Raw genomic sequence first — 18890 nt, 5'->3', positions numbered from 1 at the left:
CACTTCAGGGATTCGACCAGAAGAACGCAGCTTCATATTATGGTCAAGGCTCATCAGATGACTCAACAACGGAAGCTCTTTGGGATCATATTAAGTCAGCCCATCTCTAAACAGGGCTTTGACTCTCCTAAACCAACAACATTACACTGCCCAGTTTTGGATGGTGCTAGCTAGCCAGCTCCAGCAGTATAGGGGTTGTGAGCCTCTTGTGCCAATGCCTCTCCCATTAAGGGTGGATTTCCCACCACTACAGTCCACACGGATCATGTTCAAATGGCAGAAATCAGGAGTAGTCTTTTATATTAAGATCTGAAGAAAGAACATCCAGTGCTGAGGAAAGTAATCTCAGTATAATCATCTTCTTTCCAACTGAAATGTGTAAGCAGAACTCTGCTTACTACTCAGACCCAGTCTACACCCCAAAAATTGCACCTATTTCACTAAATCTGTTTCTAATTTGACTTAATTAAACCAGTCCAAACCCTCTCATGTGGACACTCTTCAGAGCAAGGGTGGCTGACATTTAGCTACTTTATTTTGGTAGCAAACCTTAACAAATAACACTAAGATTAAAAAACAAAAAACAAATTTCAGGGTTCCTGAGATACTAGTCTCTGAATATTAGGTTCCTGTACACTGTGTGAAAGACAGCTCTATTACTGCATGTCATTACATGAGAAAGATTTTTGTTATTGTGTAGCAAATCCCACAGAATTCTACTGCTATCTTAGTATGTAAGTTAGACTACATAAAAAGTATTAGGTTTTCCATTAATTAAAATGTTAAAAAGGACTGTTGCACACTGCAACCAATACAGATTTCTGTCAGATAATGGGCAGTAGATAACTTGTTTATCCATCAGAATAATTCTTCTTTTCCAAACACGTGCAGTAAGAGTCAGGGTTGCAGAACATTATGTAGGCCAATTTTTCTTTATGCTAAAATAATTTTTAACATATGGCTATGACTGACCTCACTTTTTTCCTAAAGACCGACCAGCTTTGATTGATTTAAAAAAGTGTGTGCGTGCGTATGTAAGAATGCATGTATATATTATACACAATGTAGAGGGTTTTATTAGAGAGATTATTTTCCCCAACCCCAAAATGATTCAGGAATGCTAGAAAAGCAGCATCAAGAGGCAGAACCTGTCTGAAGATTGGTTCATGCAGTTTAAGGTCTGCAACCAAAATGCGAGGGAAAGGAAATGTGTCTTCCATCTGCAAGACATTACAAGCTGAGGGCACTTCTCCTTCCTCACTCATGCAAAAGCTTTTTAATTTTTTTTTAAATGTTTGTATAAATTTAATAAAACAAAACAGGTTTTCCAGCCACACTTTTACCACCTGGAATATCATAGAATTACCTTCATTTATATCTGTTCCTCTTCAGGTTCCCCCTTAAAATGTAGGATGAAAAACTTTTAGATTGCCAATTTCTTTAGTAAAAACCACACAGATGTGCTGAGTTGTAGGTGAACCTTTCACTGAGCTAACTTAAAATGAAATGCTTCAAGAATCCTCATCTCTTCATTAAGCTGTGGCAAACAGTTCCAGGCACACTCACAGATCCAGAGTGGGGTATCAGTTTAGACCTCATAATTAAATTCTGAGATATGCCAGATCAAAGGGGAACTGTGTGAACAGAAATCAGATACAAAAGTGTGGAGTTCCTCTCTTTACTCTTTGAGGATTACAATGACAAGAGGAGGCTCTATTAATCAGAATGAAAAACTATGGTGAGGCTCGTAGGGAACCTCCTATAGAAGAGCCATAGGTCACCAAAAGGGGGCAGATACAGCTAGAAGAGAAAGCAAGGATGGTTGCTGGTGAGAAGGCAGTGCCATGACTACACTAGTACAAAAATCTCCACTGTAGGCAAGCATTAGTGCTCCTCATATGGCATCAAATATCCTTAAACCCAGGGCTATTTTATTAAAAGTTTTCTGTTCTTTTCAGGACACAGTGCCATATTGCATGGCTGTGAAACAAAGGCACATGCACTGGCAAGGGGTTTACGGTGCCTTTCTCGTCAGACGACATCATCATCATGGGTTTATTTTGACTTTCCTTCTGCGGTTTGCAGTATTGGGTTTGGCAATCCTGTCAGTTAGTGGGGTCATGCCAGATGGCTGCTGTGGAACTCCTGTGAGTGCCTCAGCCAGGTAGACATGGACCACAGAAAGAGCTCATGCACTCAATATAGGCTCCCCAACTGACAAACTGAGACCATATCACCTTGTTATCCAATTTTCTTTTGCTATTTAGTATTAAAAAAACAAATACTTTCCTGCCTTCATTTAGAAGGAAACATAAGCATCAGCAGTAATTGAACAAGCTAATATTGCTACAAAAACACAGGGCTCGTCTTCACTATGGGGAGATCAACACTACAGGGATCAATTTAGTGGGTCTAGTGAAGACCCGCCAAATTGATGGCAGAGCACTCTCTGGTCGACCGCAGTATTCCACCTCTCTGAGAAGAGTAAGGGAAGTTGACTGGAGAGCATCTCCTGTCCACATAGTGCAGTGAAGACACTGGGGTAAGTCGACCTAAGCTATGTTGACTCCAGCTACGTTATTCATATAGCTACAGTAGCATAACTTAGGTTGACTTACCCTGGTTGTGAAAACAAGCCCTAACATGCCTCACAATGGTTTCCCGTATCTCCCCTCCTTTTCAGTATATAGGGGACTGCTGGAAAGGTTAATGAGGAGGCCTATGTTGAAGCGTTTTCAACATGCCAATTACACTCAGCTCTGTTTCCATTTTGTCTGAATTAGAGGGTGCGAAGAAGAGAACGGCCATTCCGGGTCAGACCAGTGGTCCCTCTAGCCCTGTATCTTGTGTTCCAACAGTAGCCAATACCAGGTGCTTCAGAGGGAGTGAACAGAGCAGCCAATCATTGAGTTATCCAACCCCTGCCATCCTGGCAGTCAGAGGTTTAGGGACACCCAGAGCGTGGGGGTTGCATCCCTGTCTTAGCTAAAAGCCATTGATGGGCCTATCCCTCATGAACTTATCTAATTCTTTACTGAACCCACTTATACTTTTGGCCTTCACAACATCCCCTGGCAATGAGTTCCACAGATTGACTGTGCACTGCGTGAAGAAGTACTTCCTTGTATTTGTTTTAAACCTGCTATCTACTAATTTCATTGGGTGACTCCTGATTCTTGTGTCACGTGACGGGTTAAATAACACTTCCTTATTTAGTTTCTCCACATCATTTATGATTTTTATAGATCTCTATCATATCCCCTCTTAGTTGTCTCTTTCCTAGCTAAACCGTACCAGTCTTTTTAATCTCTCCTCATATGGAAGCTGCTCCAGACCCTTAATTATTTTTGTTGCCTTGCTCCATAATTCCCCCCCAATTCTAGTGTATCTTTTTTTAGGGGGACCAGAAATGCTCACAGTATACAATGTGTGGGCATGCCATGGATTTATATAGTGGTATTATGATATTTTCTGTCTTATCTAGCCCTTTCTAATGATTCCTAAGATTCTGTTAGCTTTTAGACTTCAGCTGCATATTGAGCAGATGTTTTCAGAGAACTATCTACAATGACTCCAAGACCTATTTCTTGAATGGCAATAGCTAAAGAGGAGTCTGTCTCAGTGAATAGTAGCTCATTGAGAATGGATGAGAGGGTCACGGCTGTGGCTCAATCCACAGAAGACTGAGGTAACATTGTTAGGTTAAGGAAAGCAACTATAGGATATGGCAAAGTTTGTATTGGCCCCTGTGACTGAAGGTGCGTGTTTGTCATGTGTGATCACAATTTCGGCATCTTGCTAGTTTCTAGCTGATAACATAAGGCAGCCATGACCAAGACAGTTTTTTCCACCTCCATATGATCAGGAGGTTGATGTTCTGTTCTTACACGCAAGGACCACCCTATCATCATCCATGCCTTGGAGATTAGTCTATTGTAATGCACTTTTCAAGCAGCTAAACATTAAATCTATTCAGTAACCGAACATTTTGTAGAAGACAACTGCCCACTTCCTAAGAGTGTATCCCAAGTGTTACACATCTTGCATGACATTTTTGCCTGTATGTTACTGCTCACACCGTCTCACAGGACAGCGGAATTCTCTTCTATCTGCTGGGCTCCAGCCAGGCAGCAGGGTAATGGCTACAGTTTCAACTCCTAACCACCAGGTCCCCACCATAGCACCTTCTGATCAGGCACCCACTCTGCTATTCTACCCCGCTGTTGGTTCCTAGCCAGAAAGGAGCAGTTGTAGCTGGAATTACGGAAGGAGGTAATCTGTCTGTCTCAGCTTTCCACTGTCGGGGGAAATGAAAAGCCTAAAAGAGAAGCCAGGAGCTGTCTCAGAAGGACAGGATCTAATGGGGAAAAGGAGGGGAAGAAGGTAATGGGAGAACAGGAACAGAATTTGGAAGACTGAATGAGAAAGGGTAAAGAGGAGCAGGAGCAGAACAGGGGAAGGCTCCCTTAACTCTCCCATCAACCCCTTATATCCAGAACACCAATCTCTAGACTTTTCTCACTCACACTGAACACCACCAAAAAGAGAGACAAAGACATCCCATTAAAAGAAATGCTCTCTCATTCACTCCAGTATTATTCCTCATTAATAGGACTTGAGCCTATTGCTTCAGCTGTTTATTCTGCAAGCAACCTTGCATGCCTCAGTAAGGAATATTATCTTTTGAATGGAGGTTGTACAGTGCACAGCTGGCATGAAGCAAGGGTACATGTCAGTCGCTTCCATGCCTGGGATTAATGGCTTTTAGTACGCCAAATTGGCCTGCTTACAGTATTATGTGCTCTTGCATGTCTATGTGCAGAAGGTGGAGCATTACAGAGATAGGGGAATATTGCAGGAGATCTGACTTTTAATGATGCTCTTTCTCCAGGAAAGATTGACCCTATTACGTAGGCTCACTGGTCCTCTTATTCCCCTCATTATTTTATTATTTTCATTCTAGTCATGTCCCCTTTTCTATTTTTATTTTTGAATATTCCTACAAGGTCTGTTTTGCATACTGAAAGTGAGAGAGCACTTTGCTTATATTTGGGAAATAAAAATGTGCATGGAAAGAAACTCTGTATGTGGCATTGGATACTTCATGGTGTGGGGAACTTACATCTGACAGTTACACAAACACTTCTACCAGCAGAGCCAGAAATGGAGATGATTCAGGGCCACATTCCATACTCCACATGCTTGTAGCTTTTGGCTTCTCCAGTCCTAAAGGCCACCATGATTATTACAATTCTCAGGCTACAGATAATTCCCTACCTCCATTTTTAATAATTTTGGACGAGGCTCTTATTTTTATTTGTTGGAGGGGGCACTGGGTTAATAGATTTTCCCCATTTTACCTCTGAGAGCATTTTTCTGTGGACTGTAAAATGCAAAAATAAATAAATTTAGGAAGGAACAACATTTTAATTGTCTCTTGGATGAAATATAAACAGAGCTTTCTTCTGAGAAACTTTGTTGACTGTCCATGTAAAAACTGAGGACATTTTCGGGCAAATCTGGTACAAATATTCTGCAGTGAAAACTGGAGAATCAGGCCATATCTCAAAGTACTTCTCAGTCCCCCATTAAGCAGTGTTCTACTTGAAATACTGACAGGATGGAATACTTCAACATGTAGCTTTCATAATTTCCTTACCATGGAAAAACTCAAAAAAAAAAGACCAACAAAAAATATTTCTGTTGTGAATTGGTTTGCCTTTCTGGCAACAAGTTGGTAAAATATAATACTTGAATTGTTTGCAAACAGTTTAATATCACCTAATTACCTGTGAAAGGAAAATCCATGTGCTATCAGACCCCACTGCAGCTAATTACTTGAAGACAAAATAAAGATTTTAATCAATGTGTTTTTCAACCTGTTACGACTATCAATATTTACTTCAGTTACAGTCCTATGTCTGGGTAGTTGCTGCAAACATTTTGGGTGCACTCAAGAATCCTTGTGACTTGAGAGTGCTTTTGAAAAAGAAAAACTGTCCTAGAACTTGTGCTTTCAATCCACTGAGTGGACTCTGCAGCCTGTTGACTCCCTGGAGCAGCTGATAGTTAAAGGCTTGTTTCCTCTTTCCGAATGATTTCCTGGTTTGCATAACAATTCTAAGCGAAACATGCTTGAGAAATTTTCCAGCACAGAGACAGTTTTACTTCGTGTCGTCAAACACACTGCTGAGAGTTCAGAGTTTTAATGCATTATTTTGTTAATAAGAAATATATATATATATATACGCGCGCGCACATACACACTAATTTTAAGGTACATTTTTCTATAAATATATAAAAACTAGCTGCTCTCTTTAAACAACAAGGTTGTGACAAATTGATCAAATTCAGAAAATAAAAAATATTGGCCAATGCTCTATGCTTAACTCATGCCATTGTGAATTTGAAAAAAAGGTGTGTGTGTGGGGGGGGGGGGAGAAATGGTTTAATGTTTAATTTCCTGTTACAACACACACACACACACGATATAAAATCTTTCAAGAGCAGTTATAAAACATGTATTTGTTAGCCAAGAAACTAGGAAAATATGGAATAAAGCCCAAGCTAACTTCTGCTCCTCCTCCTTTCCCCACAGAATGAAGTAACTGAAAGCTTGTAAGAACATATTTAGAGCTATTCAAGTCTAACCAGTGATTAGATAATTAATGAGGCTGTAATACATATTATGCTTCCCATCCACCAAAATGATCCTTCAGGTAACGACATAGCTGGGCTAAACATTCTGTGTTACTGTATGTATTGTACCCAATGTCAAATAATTAGGATATTGGCTACTGACAAAAGTTTCTCAGAAAACTGAACAGCTAAATTCAAATGAAAAGTCAATGTTAATACGCAACACTGTACAGAGAAGTCACCTATCAAACAGCCAGTTCCTAAGAGCAAGGTGCTGAGAGTCCTGAGTGAGTACCACTGATTTCAACATGCATGTAGTACATTAAGGGGGGAATTTTTCAAAGGCACAAAAGGAAGTTAGACACCCAAGTCCTACTGACACGAAGTATAGGGTTGCCAACTTTTTAATGGCACAAAACTGAACATCCCTTCCCCACCCCTTCCCGAGGCCTCACCCTTTCTCCAAGCCCCACCCCCACTTGCTCCATCCCCCCCTCCCTCTGACGCTCACTCGCCCCCACCATCGCTCAGACTCCCAGCCAATGGGAGCTGTGGGGGTGGCACCCATGGGTGCGAGGGCAGCACGCGGATCCTCCCTAGCTGCCCATGCTGTTGGATCATATTAAAGAAGTTCTGTATTAAAATCACAAATGAGTTTGATTCCCCATAGTTTAAATTCCAGGGTATTACTAATTAAGAGGTCTCTTGGTTTTTGGTACTGTTTCTCTCCCTCTATGTGTGAAACTTGCAAGCTGCTAATTGTGTTAGTACATTCTAAGACAGAGTCCGTTCTCAAAGCAATTCACACAGAGAGAGACTCAAAGCAATACTCTGTAACAACAGAAACAGCACCCAGAGACTCCCCGCCCTTTTGTTGTATTGATATTGTGATTAAAATAGAGATAGAGGATGTATGTGGATGGATGCTTGGTGTGGATAATAACTGAATGATCAGGGAGGTGCCAGCTTAAGAATCCAGTGTCCATCGGCTGAAGAAGGCGTCAAGTGGAAATAACCAGAGGACCCCCAGAGAGCAGACTGGAATCCACCCAACAGCCTCAAGAATGGGAGAACCAAAGAACACAATAACATCTAGCAGCACGGAGCCGTCAGGAATGTGCTATCTGCTGATTGATTCAGCAACAGCATGATGAAGCAATTCCCATAGACTGGCATAGGAAGAAACTCCTATAAAAATGGACTCTAGAAAGTGAGAACTTTGGGGGTCCAATTCTGCAAACCAACTTCCAGGAGCATCAGATGAGCGTCTGACAAGGCCCTGCTCCCTCCTCATGTCCAGGCCACGTGGCCAGTGGCTTGGCATGAACAACTCTAAGGCTGGTAACTATGATAACAACCTTGCAGAACCTGTGTGTGTGTGTTTGTATGAATGAATGTGTGAATAAATATGAGATTTATATAATGGAACATTATAGCTATAACTAACTGCTTACTATGATTCTTTCTGTATTCACAATAAATGTGGGATTTTGCCTTTTCCTCTTTAATAAGATCCTGCTGGTTTTTAATTTATTGGTATAACAATGCATATAAGGGCTGCAAGGACCTGGTGGCCGCTTCTGGGAGCCACGCAGAGCTAGCGCAGGTAGGGAGTCTGCCTGAGCCCTGGGCCCCCCCGTGCTGCTGATCGAACTTTTAATGGCCTAGTCAGCGATGCTGACCGGAGCTGCCAGGGACCCTTTTCAAATGGGTGTTCCAATTGAAAACCGGACACCTGGCAACCCTAACTAAGTAGGAGTTAGGTACCTAATTATTCTTTCAGGCTTTAAAAAATGTCCCCCAAACACATTTTAGGATCATCTGACAAAGCCCTACATCACAGTATCGTGACATCTGAGTCACGACAACACAGAACCCATCCCCATCCACTGCGATGGCATGTTACTAGGTTATCATGCTGCATCAAATCATTACCACAACACAACCCACAGGCCTCAAAAGGGATCACAGCAAGCACTGAATTACCATGTTACACATAGCAATATTCAAGCTCTAAAATGTCAGCCTTTTTCTTATTTCAAAACACCCAAATCAGGAGGCAATATGGGCTGTTTCTTTAGCTAAATGGCAAGGTTAGACAATCTGCCCCGCCTTGTATTTAGCTCACACTCTGGTTATCTTTCCCAGGCCTGAGGAAGAGCTCTGTGAAGCTCAGAAGCTTCTCTCTTCCACCAACAGAAGATGGTCCAATAAAAGACATCACCTCACACACCTTATCTCTCTCAGATTATCATTATTTTGTTACCAATACCACTGTTTTAAGGGCCTAATCCTATTCCCAATGAAGTCAACAAGAAAACTCCCATCGACTGCACTAGGATCAGGATCAGCTCCTTAATGTGAGCTGCTGCCACTGTGTGGTGGGAATTCATGGGTCTAAACAGAGTTTGCATTCAAAATGGTGGCAGTGGCAGCCTCAAACATGCTCAGCAGCCATTCAAGTTGTGTAAAAATATTTAAATTGAAGATTAATTTATAATTGGAGAAACTGTTTACAATGTCTTTTAGTTTGTCAGCATATTCTTCAGTCAGCAATGTATTAACCTTTTCTAGTATATGCCTCTAGTTTCATACGTCTTTAAAAAAAAAGAAAGAAGAAAGAAGCAGAGCTTCCCCATCTCACCAATGAGCTGAAAAGTACTGCAACACGCTGAGTCTCTTGCGGACATTTCTCAGAGCCAGCTGTCTGACACAGTTGTGCTGAGCTTGTTTATTAAACTTGCATGTACAGCTATAGTAAGCATCTCTGCTTTTTAACTACCAAATTCACCAAGGCAGGAAGGCAGTGTAATGCCAGTGTATCGATAAGTCTCATACTAGTACATAACCTTCAAGTCTTAATTTTCTTCACTTTAATGTTAACTGGGCTTTGTGTCTTGATCTCATGCTTCTTCATGTGGAGGAATAATTAACTAACTACATTGAGGGAGAGGGGAAGGGACTAGAGTGGAGCAGGCTGCAATACAAACTGAGCACTTACTTGCCTTTTTAGAACTGCACATGCCACCAAACCAGAAGATTTCAAGAAAATGGCCAGGTTTTGAGCTAAATGCCAGGACATGCAGGATACCGTATATACCATACTGCACTATATGATATTGCTGCACACTGCATGTCCAGCAAGATTTCTTGCTTCTCGGCAGCACAGAGCAGGATGCAAATATTTACTGCCACTGAACAGCAAGGTATTAAAGATTCAAGTACAGTAGCAGTATTCTGCAGTTCACTGAGTGACCTGAGCCTTTAATCCAGATGAATTTAACATTAGAGTGCATTAGCTCTTCTCATAAAAGATTTGCTTTAATTTTAGTTCCCTCTCCATTTATCTTATGGTTGCATAATCTTCAGTAGAGGTCATACAGATCTCCCCAAAGAAATGGGAACGGCCTTTTTTTTTTTAAAGGGCGGGGAGAGGAGGGGGCAGGAATGGGACTTTAGGCAATTATTCCCCAGTTTCAAATATGTACAAGAATATTCCCTACTCCTTTCCATGTCTCAAATGACAAAAAGAAAAAAAACAGAAATGTGAAATGGAAAATTACTGTAGACTCACACAAGATATACAGAAACACCCATCTGCTGCCAAGATAGACAATATAATTAAAATCTTACCATCATCAAGCTCAAGACAGAGATTATATACAGCCAGAGGCCGCTTATTACGCTGCCCTTGTCTTCTTGATTGCCTTGGTGGGACATTTGGAGGAGATATTGACATAGAGATTGGCTCAGGGAAAGTAGCATCAGGAAGGGTTCTGAAAATCTGCAATCAAGAACACAAGAGGTATTAATTATTTACCATTAACAGCAACCTGTGCAATGCAACTATAAACCATTATCAAACAACATTTGTTCTGGATTTCATTCAAAGCAGAGAGGAGCCAAAAATCCATTCCTTCAAGTTTTGGGAGTGTGTCATGGGTCCTTAATGAGTGCTTTTTAAATAAATACATACATACAAAATAAAAATAAGCAAAAGCACTGTCTACACATTAACCAGACAGCAAATCAGTTAATCCAAAGAATAAATATGTGCAGCCATGCTTGCCAGCTAGGGGAAAACAATGAATTAACTCTACGAACCACTAACCAGAAAAGTAAATTTCCACAATTTCACTTAGGGCCTGTAATTTTGCCATAATACCCATATTAATTTTCAAAATTTACGACAGTCATATTATCATATTAACCCCTAAAAAAATAGCATGCTCTTGGAGGGTGTGTGTGTGGTGGAGTTGCTGTGAGGGCGGCAGGAGAAGCATATTGTATAGAACGTTTTCAATTAGCCATTAAACAATGAGTCGTTAGGCGTACTTTTACTAACCATGATGATACTCACAAAGACACACACAAGAGATTACATTTCCTTTAGTCATTTTATTTTTTGATTCATTACCTCTAGAACATCAATATCCAACATAAAGCATCATATCATTTCTCTCTGGGTAAAGCAGCAATGCACATATGTTCAAGTTTCCTGCATTTTTTACTAGTCCATGATGCTGATTTACTTATAAAAGCTGATCAATATGCCTATATAGCATTTAATAGCAGCCCTTTACATTTGATCATGGCAAATTCATGTGAGCAAGTTAGCATACTATAGATTTCTCTGAAGACAACAGCTATGAGACAGTAAATATGCCCATAGCTTTACAAAAATGAAGTATTGTGTTTCCATTACACCATACAGCAGCACAGCATAATGGTATAACAAGAAACAACATAATTAAATAGTGTACGGTGTTTCTGTGTACTGGAGTTATACAGAGACAAACATTTTGTATATTACCGCAAGAGGTTATAAAGAGGGAGTTTGTAATAAGCCTTCAGAGAAAAAAAACTTTTACAAAGCAGAAATTTAAGAAGTTGTAAACAAAGAGACTCCCGGGTACACATTTCTGGATTCTTACAACATGCCCCAGGTGTGCATAAGGCATGAGGCTAAAAGCCAAGTGACTAAATACTTGAGAAGTGCAGTGGTCACTCAGATAAACCACTCAGAGCACCATGTTGTTTGAATTAAAAGAAACTCTTACATGGCTGGCCTGGTTACCCTGAGTATCGCATGTATATGAATTAGATTGTACAAAAAGGATCTTCAAGGCAAGAGCCCACATTTACACTGACTTCTCTCTGGGATCAATTTAGTTTTATCTACTGCCAAGGAGAGGTGGCTGCAATGGTGCAAAATGGTCAGAACCACCCTTCTGACTTGGAAGGGAGCATAGGGCATCCAAGGGAAAGCGATGTTGGAAACACTGTCTGACTTCTCTGAGATGCAACATGACATAATTTAAACCTCCCCATGCCAGCTTTAGAGAATCTGTCTCTTCTTTTACATACATATACATACATATTGACTGTCTGAGAGAATAAAAACACTGCATACAATTGCAATTACAGCTCTATAAATGCACAAAATAATTTACATGTAGAAAAGAAAACTATCCAAGTATTCCCTCTATACATTGTTCCTTGTGTAGATGCACTATAACTCGTGGAGCCACTCACGAAGTTCTAACTGTGCTCAGAGTTCTAAAGCCATTTCTTAAAACATGATGCAATGCATAATATAATAAAATATAATGTGTGCACACAAGGCATTTGGCTAATAGTACCATACTGCCCTCTTATGTGTAAATACAACAAAGCTGAATTCAACAAGTTTATGGATAAATATTTGCTTCTGAAAAATTAAAGAGAATGCTTCTAATGCCATTATTTCCATGGGTTGATTGTTGCATTTGTGCTCTCTGGTAAATAGTAAGCCACCTAGAAATTTTTTAAAGGATTCAGTGTCTTACATACTAAATTACATTCCACCAGTGCATGTTTGTTTAGCCCTATCTACACCTCTCAGTTCAAAATTGATGCCCTAGGTGTGAAGAGAAGGCCTTCTCTAGGAGTGCTGCAAGAGATCAACTTGCCTGTATATATTAGGTTGACTTTGCAAGAGTTGTACTAAATTTCCTCGGTTCTCTATTTTGATCCTCCACAAATATTTCAGTATGTCCCTGTAAAATTACTGGACTAAGAAGCCAAATAAGTCAAAAAAGCAAAACAGAAACTATAAGCAAACTATTTAAAAAAAACCCATTCAGTGAAACACTGAGCTAAACGCATGCAGTATGTTAATGAAGTGGATACAGGAAGTGAATCCATCCATAACTACTGCTGTAATTAGCAGCATAATGGAAAAAATTTGTTTTAGAACTGGGGAAGCGGAGCAACACATGAAGTGGTCACATTGTGACTCTCTGCTGCAAACTGTCATGTTGTGATCCCCATCAATACTGTTTACTAAACAACTGCCCCTGACATGTGCATGTGCACACAAAATAAACAAGACAGATACCAACTCAAGTTCTTTACTTCTAGGATCCCTGAAAAACTCAATTTCATCCTCTGGCTGGAATCAGCAATACTAAATGTTAACTCCTTCATGAAGGTGTCATCATCTTCCTTATGGCATAGGAAAGTGCTATACACTAAATAACTTGTTTTAAAATTACTTAGCTAGTGAAGTGTCAAAATTATGCACTGCTGCTTCATAATGGCATCATGCAATTTAAGTAACCATCTCAAGGCCAGCTCAAGCAAATCTGGTCTCACTTATGAAAGCATACAGTTGGGCATCAAGCCACTACCCCGTCTCTTCCTTCATCCACCTCCCCAAGCTGCTCAGGCCAGGTCGGATGGGAGGTTTTATTTCTGGGGTATGGAAGGTCAATAGGGAACGTTTCCAGAAATGGTGTATTTTTAATCTAGGGAACACAAATTACTTCTAGAGAGCTCTTGGACAGCACAATTCAGCTTGTACCCCCTACACTCAGGAATTACAGCATGAGTACAAGTAACACAATTTCAATGTTTCTGTGGTCTTATGCAATATGGTGTTTTCTGCCAAATTTCATAGTCACCTCCATCCTCACTGCTGAGGAAGAGGGCTTTAGAAATTTCCAGGAGTTCTCCAATCTACAAAAAAAAAGCTAGTTGGATAGAGAGTGGAAAAATTCAAACTTCTGACCATCAGCAACATACCACTCATAGCAATTCACACTTAACCATGGGCCCAATCCTCCAGACACTGCTGTGCTCTGTGCTTTTTGGTGTGAAAAGTTCTGCAGGACTCTATTTGTCAAAAGTCACAGCATTAAGTTTTGCAGTATCAGGCTCTCTCTCTCTCTATATATATGCTAAAATGTTACTGTATGTATGTTAGGGACTACTTAGTATAAGATCAGCACAAAACTAAGTTCTGTCATAATGTACTGCACTAGAACATGTGTTTTGGGGTCCATCTTTCCTCTTTTCATGTAGGCCAACTAGTCAAGCTTTTTTTTAGTTGTTTCCTCTTTTTATTAGACAAATGTGATATATAATGTAGCCCTTCATAACTAGATCTGTCTTTTCTACAGTAGCAATCTGTCTCTGCAGGCCAAAGTTGCAGCTCACACCACACTTTCTCAGAGTCAGTGTTTGAGAAACAAGCAGAAGGGCCAAACTCTACCATCGAAGGTGCACATGTGGCTGCACTGACATCCCTTTTCTCACTTTCCCCAAGTTCCTGTAACTGACTTCATCTTTCCTTGTATGCAGTGTTGGTGTAGCCATGTCGGTTCCAGGATATTAGAGAGACAAGGTTGGTCAGGTAATATCTGACCACTAACCATCTTGGATACATACCACAACTAACAAATCAGTCTTGATAACTACAGTGCTAAGACCGTTCCTGTACTGCAGTTATTCAGCTTGTTAACCATAGATCCCATAAGGTTTCTAGATGCATTTCGTAGAGTAATAAGCCAAATTCAGCATGTTCCTTCAACTGTATTCCACTAGTACAGTGGTCTCCAACCTTTTTATGCCCAAGATCACTTTTTGAATTTAAGGGCAACCTAGGATCTCCCCCCACACCCTGTTCCCCAAAGCCCTGCCCCCCCATTCTCCCCCCCATCACTCGCTCTCCTCCACCCTCACTCACTTTCACTGGGCTGGGGAAGAGGGTTGGGAGGGGGTTCGGGCTCTGGGCTGGGGCTGAGGGGTTTGCAGTGTGGGAGGGGGCTCCAGGCTGAGCCTGGGGCAGGAGGTGGGGTGCAGGAGGGGGTGAGGGGTGCAAGCTCTGGAAAGGAGTTTCTGTTGGGGGTGCTCCAGGCTGGGGCAGAGTGTTGGGGTACAGGAGGTGGTACGGGTTCTGGGAGGGAGTTTGGGTGCAGGAGGAGGCTTTGGGTTGTGGCAGTATTGGGGTGCAGGAGGGGGGTCAGGGCTGGGGCAGCGGGTTGGGGTGCAGGCTCCGGCCGGGAGGTGCTTACCTCAGAAGGCTCCCAGTTGAAGGCACAGCAGGGCTAAGGCAGGCTCCCTGCCTGCCCCGGCCCCTTGCCACTCTCAGAAGGGGCCAACGTGCCCCTCCGGCCCCTGGTGGGGGCACATGGCTCTCCACACTGCTCTCTCTGCAGGCACTGCCCCTGCAGCTCCCTTTGGCTGGGAATGGGGAACTGTGGCCAATGGGAGCTGCAGGAACAGTGCTGGCAGGCAGGAGTAGCATGCAGAAATCCCGGCGTGCCCCTCCCCCGCCCTGGGGGTGTGCTGGCCACTTCTGGGAGTGGCATGGCACCACGGCAGGCAGGGAGCCTGCTTTAGCGGCAGCCCCGCTGCACCACCGGAGATCATGATCGACTGGGAGATTCTCCAGGATCGAGCAGTCGATCATGATCGACCAGTTGGTGACCACGGCGCTAACAGAGATGCCACATGGCAACAGACAAAAACATTTTGTTGCACTCCCCAAACTGAACAACAGATGGTGTTAGAGAGGATATGAGATTAATGCTAACTGCTCTCTAATTCATTCTGTTTCCAGATTCCCAACTGTTACTAGAGTGCTTGCTTCTGGGTGCCACAAAACCTACAGCCGAGGAAGCCCCTAATTCAGCTGGGGTAATTCACAATTTTTGAGTCAGGCATGAATTATATATGGAACTGCTGCTATACTAGGACACCGATCTAGTCAATCTAGTCTCTCTGGTCTCAGGCAAAGATAATTAAATGAACTTTAGTATGTTTACCAGGAGCCATTCTAGCAAAAGACCTGAACATCACACCATCTTTCCTATTTGGCCCACTGCGGCAGTGACGATTTCACCCAAAATCAGTGGAATGGAAACAGTAAGTAGAAAAGCTGGGTGACATAAGAGAGAATATGGGGGAATCTGGCTGTAAGATTGTGGAGGAGGAGAATCTTAAAGAAAATCTCTAAGACCTTAAAGTTGTCCCTGGCTTTTGTCATAAGGCAAAAACCCACCTATTTTCATAGTATTTGCTACATGGAATACCCACCCATTTTCACAGTATTCGCTACATGGAAGCAGTTAATTCAGCCCTGTGTGTACAAGCAAGAATCACAATACTGTAATTTGACATCTAATCCCATGTACAGGATGCCGGAACAATATGGTCACTTGGGGTCCTGAACTGGTGGCTCTCTGACACCAGAATAATGATTTCTGTTACAGTATTATATTTGGAGCTCCTCAAGACATTCAGTGCAACGAAACAAGTCTGTATCTGGTAATTTCCCTTCAGTACACGGGTGCACTACAATTGGTAAATAAAAGAAAAAAAGACACACATTCATTTCAAGTGATCTTTAATGAACAATAGTTCTCCGTCTGGGCCAAGTGTACTGCTCTGCCCATGTGCCCTACATGCCAACTGCTCCTCCCTGCCTTTCCAATGTATGGTGGCCTAAGGATATGTTACACAGTAACAGGGCCGGCTCTATGTTTTTTACCGCCCCAAGCAGCAAAAAACCCCCAAAACCCGCTGAATACGCCGCCGCGGGAGAGAACAGGAACATTGGAGGGAGCTGCTGCCGAATTGCTGCCGACGGCGAGACCCGAGTCATAAGAGTCGCCGCTGAATTGCCAACACGAGAAACAATGGAGAGGGGCTGCCGCCGAATTGCCGCCAGGGCTGCTACCGGAGTGCCGCCCCAAGAACAGCTGGAGTGCCGCCCCTGGCACCAGCTTGCTTAGCTGGTGCCTAGAGCCGGCCCTGCACAGTAAATAGTACTCGAGGGTAACCTCATCATCCCCACAAATTCTTCTTTGCTGGTTTGGCTTTTCTTGGACATGGTGATAAGAGAACTGGGTTTATACTCAGCAACCTGTACAAAAACAAAAAACACTTACTAGAAACATACCAATGCTCAGGATAAAAGGCAAATTACATTACTGGTTCACAATATGAACTTACTCTGCTGGAATCTACACCCAGTTTATCCCTTGAGGCAATGAAGACGGTGGATCATTTTTCTGCAATGTAAAGCAACAAAGCATGCATGATAAGTCAATGCTTTAGTGTAGACAGAGAAGCAAAAGCACGTTAGGACGTGCAAGGTGAAATATATGGAGTATAATGCTATGTACCTCTGATAAATTAATCCATGGAAAGGAGAACTCAAGCTTCAAAGTAATCTTCTAGACACAATCATGGTTCATAATTCTAAAAATGAGAAAAAATTCAGTATCATATCAAATTCTAAACATTATTTATTAGCTAAAAACATTGCCATGGAAATTATAGTACTATATAACTAATGTAAAAGATTAACATTTAGCAGGACAGGCCAAAAATGTTATTTTAAAATCACATCTCTTCACCAAAATTATTGCTCTAGTAGATTGCTAAAACTAAACATTTAAAACAATTTTTTCATAATATATACTTTTTATTTTTTGCATTTCATTCAATCTGGAGGACAACAGTTCAGTTTCACTTTTGTCTTTACCCCAGCATCGAGATTGTTTCACTTTCTGGTTCTTATTTCCAGAATTTGATGTGTGTTATGAACACTATAGGGAAATATTTGTATTCAAACCAAAACTTTTTTGATTTTAATATGGTTTTAATTTGGGTTAAAAGGGTTCTATTAATATTAAATCTGTACAACTTTAAAAAAAAAAAGAGGTTTTTTACCAAAACCTGAATTATGTGACTGTCCAATAAAATTTAGCAACAATTTAATTGCAATTGTAAAGTTGCTTACCTCCCCAGGGTCACCCCTCTGCTGGTCCAGATACAGGTAGCCAGCTTTGCTAACATACAGTCCAGCAGAAATAGGTCATGTGACTTTCCATACACTGGCTTCCATGGGATTGCGCAGGATGCAAAGGTGCACCTCTGGACTTCGAATATTGCAACCATTGTATGTGATTATACAGTATCCATAATTCTTAAGTCTGAAAAAAATTTCTGATCAATGCAACCAAGTGGAGTGCCTGAAGAGTCAATAGGTAAAAAGTCACAACTAGAGTGAAACCGGAACCATCATTGGCCGATGTAGCTTATAGGTATAAGTATTTACTAGGTAATGCATAGGTATAAGTAAAGGCAGTAATGCAGTGAGTCTCAAGGCTTGTAAGACTATAGCCTAGCTCAGAGGTGGGCAAACTATGGCCCGTGGGCCACTTCCAGCCCACGGGACCCTCCTGCCTGGACCCTGAGCTCCTGCCCTGGGAAGCTAGCCCCATCCCCTCCCCCGCTGTTCCCCACCCCGACAGCCTCAACTCACTGTGCCGTCAGCGCAATGCTCTGAGCAGCGGGGCTGCAAGCTCCGGCTGGGCAGTGCAGCTGCAGAGCCGCAGCCTGACCCGGTGCTCTGTGCTGCACGGGGCGTGGCTGGGTCAGGCAGGCAGCAGGGCTGCCTGTCCTGGCACGCTGGGTGGCGCGGCTGTACCACCGCCAGCCACCAGTGCTCCAGGCAGCACGGTAAGGGAGCAGGGAGCAGCAGGGTTGGCTAGAGGGCAAGGGATTTTGGGGTGGTGGTCAGTGAGTGGGGGGAGTGGATGGGGTCAGGGCAATCAGAGGGCAGGGAACAGGGGGGTTGAATGGGGGCAGAGGTCCCTGGGGAGGGGGCAACCAGGAAGGAGAGAGGGGGTTGGATGGGGCGGCAGGGGGCAGTTAGGGGTGCGGTTCCGGGGGCAGTCAGGGGACAGGGGAGTGGATGGGGCAGGAGTCCCAGGGGGGCTGTCACGGGGCGAGAATCAGGAGGGGTCACACTGGCGGCAGGGACTGGGCCACGCCTGGCTGTTTGGGGAGGCACAGCCTCCCCTAACCGGCCCTCCATACAATTTCGGAAAGCTGATGTGGCCCTTAGGCCAAAAAGTTTGCCCGCCCCTGGCCTAGCTAAACTAATCAAGGCATAAGGCCCAAAAAAGTCCTAGCAT

At 42.6% G+C, this 18890-nt stretch overlaps 1 protein-coding gene and 1 long non-coding RNA gene across 4 annotated transcripts in view; both read right to left on the bottom strand.

Moving 5' to 3' along the window:
* ARHGAP10 (Rho GTPase activating protein 10) overlaps window positions 1-18890 on the bottom strand; it is a 255985-nt gene that overhangs the window by 49922 nt on the left and 187173 nt on the right. For 2 of the 3 annotated variants that reach the window (XM_077815354.1, XM_077815355.1), the window contains one exon: window positions 10273-10423. In XM_077815354.1, coding sequence (XP_077671480.1) covers window positions 10273-10423 — 151 coding nt within the window. Of the gene's footprint in view, window positions 1-10272; window positions 10424-17090; window positions 17167-17710; window positions 17904-18890 lie in introns of those variants that run through there. The other variant, XR_013345940.1, reaches the window with a different exon arrangement.
* LOC144264062 (uncharacterized) lies at window positions 16306-17226 on the bottom strand. Its single transcript, XR_013345941.1, has 3 exons — window positions 17091-17226; window positions 16918-16976; window positions 16306-16828 (listed from the first exon to the last, which is right to left on the bottom strand). It is a non-coding gene; the product is annotated as an uncharacterized LOC144264062 (long non-coding RNA).

The sequence above is a fragment of the Eretmochelys imbricata genome, chromosome 4 (assembly GCF_965152235.1).
Source record: "Eretmochelys imbricata isolate rEreImb1 chromosome 4, rEreImb1.hap1, whole genome shotgun sequence".
NCBI lineage: Eukaryota > Metazoa > Chordata > Testudines > Cheloniidae > Eretmochelys > Eretmochelys imbricata.
This window is presented reverse-complemented; position numbering and strand designations above follow the sequence as displayed.